This window comes from Mastacembelus armatus, chromosome 1 (genome assembly GCF_900324485.2).
Source record: "Mastacembelus armatus chromosome 1, fMasArm1.2, whole genome shotgun sequence".
Classification (NCBI taxonomy): domain Eukaryota; kingdom Metazoa; phylum Chordata; class Actinopteri; order Synbranchiformes; family Mastacembelidae; genus Mastacembelus; species Mastacembelus armatus.
In genome coordinates, this window is record NC_046633.1 from 15,525,815 (window position 1) to 15,533,378 (window position 7,564).

The window sequence follows — 7,564 nt, forward strand, 5'->3', positions numbered from 1 at the left end:
TGTAACAATAATAGTCGCAGTGTCCATGTTTGGGGTATGCTGGGGAAATCTCATCAATCTTACCCTCTCCACCTCCCCCCCGACACCCTGGCATGCTACTTTAATGGTATGTATAAGCCATGAATGCTTGATTATACTTGATTATACTTAATTTTACTAAGTATATCAAGTCTAAAAATTACATACAAGTATAAAGGAAATGCATTTAGATACTTCAGTATCCTTCTCAATATAAGCTAGCACACTTAAGTATAAGTACAAGTACAGGCTCAATATACTTTAATTGTACCTGTATAAGCTAATAATTGGGTATAAAATAAACTTGGGTATAATGTTGTTTAATACATCTTTAATTAGGTACTGTATATACAGAGTAAATTGAAATTATACTATTGTATTTTAAAGTTTAAAAGAAGTAATAGCAAACTTGAATAAACTTCTTTTTGTAAGGGCAGTCAGTTACATAACAGGTTTCTGTAGCCACATATAGCCACAGTATCACATCTCTGATCAGTCTTTTACAGAGCAGCTCACTGTGATCATACAGAGACCAAATGCTGATTGTGTGACATTGACATGTGAACTATGGCTCTGTGCTTCTACTAAACATCTAAACAGTGTTAGCAAATAAGCATCAGTTTAGCTTGGACAAACCCATTCCATTCTCCATGTTTTCACAATACTGATGTATAGGGGGTTGCACTTACTGTGATGTGAAAGTGGGCAAACTTTCCTGTTTCCCCTCATTTATAGTAAGAACCGGTTTTGATTGAAGACAAGGAGATTTGGCAAACCTTTGTAGTTAGACTGAACCAAGCTCTCCACCAAATAACATCAACATCATGTGAGAGAAAAACTGCCTTGAATGTGGCCAGTCTGGATACTTGTCTCATGTGGTTCAAGAGTACTGGTGAGTCAAACTCCTAACCCACTCACAGCCCTACTCCAAGCTCAGTTTTCGTGAAGCAGGCTTATACCATGGCTGTGTTCATCAAGCTAATGAAAGCTTTACAGTTTTGATCCTGGTTTCTAAGTTTGGGGCTAGTTTTCCTTTGAGAATCAAGATCATAAATAACAATTTATACAGTCAATGGCACCATCTTCTGGATAAAGTGGAACCCCACACAAAAAGGCATCAATATTCTGCATACCATGTGTGCATGTGAGCTTTATGAGAGCTGAATTGTATATGTACAAGCTTACAGTATAATCACAAAGAAAAGAGGCACCATCAAGTGGTGCTATAAAGTAATACAGCAGTAATTATAACAGTAATACATAAATTGGCTGTTACAGGTTCCAGCGGAGTTGTATTGAATATCAGTGGATCCCCTAGATAGAGGGAATAAGCCACATGAAGCGCCCACACTACCTCACACTGTGTTTGACATAAATGAAATGACTTCAGAAAAGAGAACACTGCATTTGGCAGCAGGTGTCTTCACACTGGCAACTGGAGTGAAATTTCTGTGGTTGGGGTGACTGACGTGCAGGGCTAGCTAACTCTGCCTCACTCATGTTTGAAATTTTAAACAACAATTTTGAATCTGAATTTCCCTGGTACAGTGTGAATTCAGCTGCATCTTGCTATCGACCACAGCATCTTATTACACAGACTGGCGCATGTAACTGGTATCAAGAGGAACAGCATTAAAAAGGTTCCAGTCGTATTTATCGGACACATTCCAGTATGTTCATGTCCATGATGAACCTTCCACACGCACACAAAAGTTAGTTATGGAGTTCCACAAGGCTCTGTGCTAAGAACAATTCTGTTCACCTTGTACATGCTTCCTTTAGGCAATGTTATTAGGAAGCATGCTATTAATTACCACTGCTATGCAGATAACAATCAGTTGTATCTATGAAACCTGATAACACAAACCAGTTAGCCAGACTTCAAGCATGTCTAACTGATATAAAGGCCTGGACGACCAGTAACTTTCTACTTTTAAATTCAGAGAAAACAGAAGTTATTGTATTTGGGCCTAAAAACCTCAGAAACAGCTTTTCTAACAATATAGCTACTTTAGATGCCATAGTCCTGGCCTCCAGCACTGCTGTGAAAAACCTTGGAGTTATTTTTGACCAGGACCTGTCCTTTAACTCACACATAAAGCAAATCTCTAGAACTGCCTACTTTCACGTGCACAACATTGCCAAAATTAGGAACATCCTGTCTCAAAATGAAAACTAGTCCATGCATTTGTTACTTCAAGGCTAGATTACTGTAACTCATTACTATCTGGATGTCCCAGTATGACACCATAAAAAGCCTCCAGTTAATCCAGAATGCAGCCAGAGTCCTGACAGGAACTGGCAAGAGAGATCATATTTCTCCTATATTAGCTTCTCTTCATTGGCTCCCTGTAAAATCCAGAATAGAATTTAAAATCCTTCTCACATACAAATGCCTTCATGATCAAGCTCCTTCATACCTTAAAGACCTCATAGTACCATATTATCCCAATAGACCACTTCGCTCTCAGAGTGCAGGTCTACTTGTCTTTCCCAGAGTTTCCAAAAGTAGAATGGGAGGCAGAGCCTTTAGTTATCAAGCTCCTCTCCTGTGGAACCAGCTCCCAGTCTGGGTTCAGGAGGCAGACACTCTTTGTACTTTTAAGGCTAGACTTAAAACTTTCCTCTTTGACAAGGCTTACAGTTAGGGCTGGCTTCAGGTAACCCTGAACGATCCCTTAGTTATGCTATAGGCCTAGACTGTCCCAGGGCCATTGGTGCACTGAGCTCCCCTACCCTAACCCTCCCCTCCCTTCCCTTCCCCTACCCCCCTCTCCTCCCTCCTCACATGTATATTCCACCACTGAATGTCACTAACTTTGTGCTCTCTCTCTCTCTCTCTCTCTCTCTCTGTCCTTTCCCTCTCTGTACTTTCTACAGGTGTCCCTGGTCCTGGAGTTGTATAATGCTGATGTTACTGGCCCCACCAACCTGCAGTGTTGTTTAACATCATGAACAAACTGTAATAAAAGTATACATGCATTCATCTACTGTACAGTTTAAAAGTTTCTATGTATATAGATCAATGTGAGTAAATAGGTTTGGGTGCATGCATGTTTTCACAGGGCAGACACAAGTATGTCCCCTGTGTGTGTGTGTGTGTGTGTGTGTGTGTGTGTGCGTATGTGTGTGTGTGCATTTAGAAAAGCACAAAGCGTGCTCTGAAGATCCCAGCCAATCACTTTACCTCTGTGTATCAGCACAGCTGCTCTCTGTGTTATAGACAGTGAACACATCACTTCCCTTGCCTTCAGTTTTGACAGATGAAGACAAACACCAACAGTGTTAGCCTGCCATTACAGAATCATGGCTGTGATGTGTGTACCAGGCTTTTGTATTCCATTAAATACTACTTAATAAAAGTTCAAATGTAATCTGAACAGGCCATATTGTTTACACAGAGAGGCCCCTGGTTGATCAGCACCAGACAGTTTGGGCTCCATTCCTGTACACACTGTACACAGCAGACTTCATGTACAATTCTGAGTCTTGTCACGTTCATAAATATTCTGAATACACTGACCACCCCCTTCACTATATCCTGATGGACCAGCAGCTGCAGTGGACGACTCACCTCACTGAGCTGCAGGACTGAACGATGCTAATCTGTTGTAGAGCCTGATGGCAGTGTGGATGAAGGATCTCCTGTATCGTTCAGTCCTGCAGCTCAGTGAGTGAGATGACTGGACTCTTAATGAATATTACTTTTAATTCAAGTTTATCTTAGCTGTAGCTGGACTGGAACTGCATCAAAGTAGGCTACACTCACCTTTCTCTATTCTCTGAATCAGCTGGTGTTTCATGTGCTGCAGCACTCAATAATTTCCCAAATTGTCCCCGCTTACTAAGTTATTACAATTGCTAGTTTTCATCTTACCAGAGCAAAGGCCCAAACTACAATGTCACTTTGACTACTAATGATCAAAATCACACTGAGTAACAGATTAATTCACTGATTCATGTCATAAGACAATTGATCGTTTCAATATCACTACATAGTTTACCCAATATTATCTCAATCAGTAGCTCTATATAAGTGCCACATCCTGCACTGTTTCCTGCCTCTAGTTCAGTGTTTTCATGTTAGATAGTTACTTTGGTTTTTGTGATTCTCAGTAAATGATTTTTTGTTCTTATTCTGGCTTTTGTTGTCTCTGCATTTGGGTCTGAACTGCAAATCCTAACAGTCTGATGACAGTTTGAGCCCTATGAGCAACACAAGCAATATTTTATTAGTTTATACAGGGATAAACTGCATGAAGATATTTAGTCATGGTGACTTATCTAAAGAAATGTTCTTGACCACCAGCGGAGTTATAAAATGTACTCAAGTGGGAGGAAATAAGACTCCAGATAAAGGAAGTGAAACATTTAAAAAAAAAAAACAGTGGTGTTTGTGGGTTCAGTGGCCTCCAACAATGAGATGTTTAGCAGGTGACTCCATCAATGCATCACAACCTCCCAGTGATAACTGTAAAGTATCTTATCCCCCTTCGTTATAAACCCACTGATAAATTCAAATGAAAGCAGGAAATGTATGAGAGATCAAAAATGCTCAGATATTGTAAACTACTGAACAGAGTTTGCTGACAACACCCACAGTACGGTAAGAGCCCTGAATTCTCTACCATCTGCAACTAATACTTTGAGTAATGAGTAATCTCCCACATCAAATCCTTGCTTTTCTTTACTTATTATCGCAGTAACATCCAGTTAATATAGAAATTATTCATTCAAGGTTTGTATTGTTTGACTGTCATGTTATTTTCTCTCACTGTTAAATTTGTTCATGCAGATGGCACGGCTGTGGCAACTCATTCTCCTGTGCTGGGCATGCAGTCCTCTATGTCTGTGTCTGCCACCCAGTGTGAGCTTCATTGGTACACCACAGGAGTGTAAAAATGCTCACTTTGTCCCTGGTTACAATCTGGGTGGAGAAGGCTTCGACATCGTCACAATGGAGCGGAAAGGTGCCTATGTCATCGACACTGAAACGTGGAACCTTGGCAATGGCACATGCAGGCTTTATAGGAACAGCTACATGAACAATGAAGAGCAGAAGGTCCCAGTTGCCGTGGTTGACTGGAGGATCCAACCCAAGTGCAGTTTAAAGGTCTCCAGTACACTCTATGATTCTGTTGAAACTCTTGTCAATGACTCTACATCATCAGTGTCAAATGATTGGAAAATTGGCCTTGATATCCCAGTAGACCACAATGTCACGACTGGTTTTGGAGGCTCCCACTCCAGAGTTGCTTCCTTTGCCATGCAAAAGTCAAAACAAGATCGCTACAACTTCTTTTCCCATTCTATCAACTGTAAATTCTATGGGTGAGTATGAAATAAAATTAATAAACTGGGAACTGTGAATAAAATGCAACTTAACTTATTTTTACATTTCCTGTGCTCCACAGCTACAGACTGACAACAAATCCCACATTGAGTCCTGAATTTAAATCAGCCATCAGTTCCCTTCCTTCCTATTCACCTAAAACTGAGTCACTGTATCGCAATCTGATCGACACCTATGGTACACATTACATCACACAAGTATTTCTAGGAGGAGAAATAAAAGCCACCACTTCTGTCAGGACCTGTGAGGCTACCATGTCTGGACTGTCGGCAACAGACATAAATGATTGTTTGTCAGTTGAGGCATCAGCTAGCTTTGTAAATAGTGCTCGTATTAAAGCCATGGTCAAACACTGTGAGGGGAAGAAGAAGACTTTAGGCTCTAATCAAAGTTTCAGCAGCAAATATCATGAGCGTAGCACAGAGGTCATTGGTGGAAACATAGAAGGAGGTGATATCTTGTTTGAAGGCCAATCAAATCCCAGTGTCTATAATAACTGGCTTACCTCTCTGAAATCTATACCTGATGTGATCCGATACAATTTAAAGCCTCTGCACATGGTACTGCCAAGTGGTCATCCTGCCTTGGTCGGACTGAAGCGAGAGGTAGAGAAGTACATCAAGAAAAATGCTGTGTTGAAGAAATGTTCAGAATCTTGTCAAATTGGCCACAGATCAAACAAAAGGGATCCTTGTGCTTGTGTTTGCAACAGCAATCGGAATATCAAGTCAAACTGCTGTCCTGCTGGAAAAGGTCTCGCAACATTAAAAGTATTTCAGCTTTATGCGGAGGGTCTGTATGGTGATAAATGGACTCAGACAGATGGTTCAGTGCAGGTTAAATATGGTAATCAGATTAAGAACACTATCATCATAAGTAACAATAACAATCCAAAATGGAAAGAAACATTTGAATTTGGACCCATCTCCATCAACATGAAAGACAAACTTGTTTTTAGTGTTTATGATGAGGATACTTACTGGAACAGTGATCTGCTTGGTGAATGCTCATTTGACCTGCATAACGGGAAGGTGACAGACAGTTGCATGTTTAATCATGGCACCTTCTTCTTCTCCTACATAGTGGAGTGTGCACCAAATCTTGGTGGTGACCGATGTGACGAGTACATACCCTCACCCATGAGCCCCTCTCTGGCCGAGGTCTTCTACACCAGAAACGGGGTCCTTGTTGGAGAGTCAGACAGGAGTAAATCTGTCATTGAGTGAGGTTGAGGTTGGCTGTTGATGTGAGAAGTGCTGATGACAGGATATGAATTTGATGTATGGTGAATACCTTGCTTATAGTAGTTAATAGGATCTTTTACACTGTTAAGCTTATCTAACGCTTCTCCAAATATGTGTTTGTTAGTTGAAATGTTACGCTTGTTCCTTGTTAGTTGCACAATCTGCTAATAAAGCATCAATAAAGACAACATGGATGTCTGTCTTATGTGTGAAAAATGTTTTGTAATTTTGCGGTTAATGTGCACAACTGAAATGCGTATTCATGATTGCATAAGTATTGGTGGAGGAAGTACTGAGATCACTGCACTGTAATTATAAATACCCCTGTGTACTAATACTACTTACAAGTTAAAGTCTGCATTCAAAATTTTATTTAGGTAAAAGTACAAAAGTATGAACAGCAAGCATGAAGTACCAAAAATAAAAGTACTCAATAGCACTGGTCCAATTCATATATATTACTCAGGTCATATTTACTGATGTATTATTGTGTTCATCACTTTAATGTTGCAGCTGATAAAGGTCAAGCTAATTTAGTTTTATATATCTGATTTCAAACAGTAAGTACTAACTAATGTTATAAAAGAAATGTAGTAAGGTAGTAAGACTACAATTCCACAATATAAACAATAATGCACACACACACATACACACACACACACACACACGCACACACACAAACCCCCAAAAGTAAATAAATACTCTATTACTTTTCTACATACAAGTTAATTACTTTATGACTTTATTAATTACTATTAATTAATATCATTTAAATAAGATTAAATCTAATAACTTTAAATTAGAATAACTGCTGTAACAATTGAATTTCCCCTGGGGAATTAATAAAGTACTTCTTCTTTTTCTTCTTCTTCTTTAGTAGTAGTAGGTAGTTAGTAGTAGTAGTGGGTAGTAGTTACTTTCCACTGTAAATGAATAAGCATGCATAGAC

At 39.6% G+C, this 7,564-nt stretch overlaps 1 protein-coding gene across 1 annotated transcript; it reads left to right on the forward strand.

The window, feature by feature from the left end:
• The first annotated feature begins 4,572 nt into the window (after positions 1–4,572).
• Positions 4,573–6,817, forward strand: LOC113128328 (perforin-1-like). Its single transcript, XM_026303577.1, has 3 exons — positions 4,573–4,624; positions 4,814–5,349; positions 5,433–6,817. Exons 2-3 carry the CDS (start codon positions 4,814–4,816, stop codon positions 6,595–6,597), a joined length of 1,701 nt encoding a protein of 566 aa, XP_026159362.1. The 5' UTR covers positions 4,573–4,624; the 3' UTR covers positions 6,598–6,817.
• The last annotated feature ends 747 nt before the right edge of the window (positions 6,818–7,564 follow it).

What these genes read in the sequence shown, in the direction of transcription:
- LOC113128328 (XM_026303577.1), top strand. Translation starts at nt 4,814, where the DNA reads ATGGCACGGCTGTGGCAACTCATTCTCCTGTGCTGGGCATGCAGTCCT. An exon ending in ATCAACTGTAAATTCTATGG is followed by an intron (nt 5,350 to 5,432) that starts GTGAGTATGAAA and finishes TGTGCTCCACAG; the next exon opens with CTACAGACTGACAACAAATC.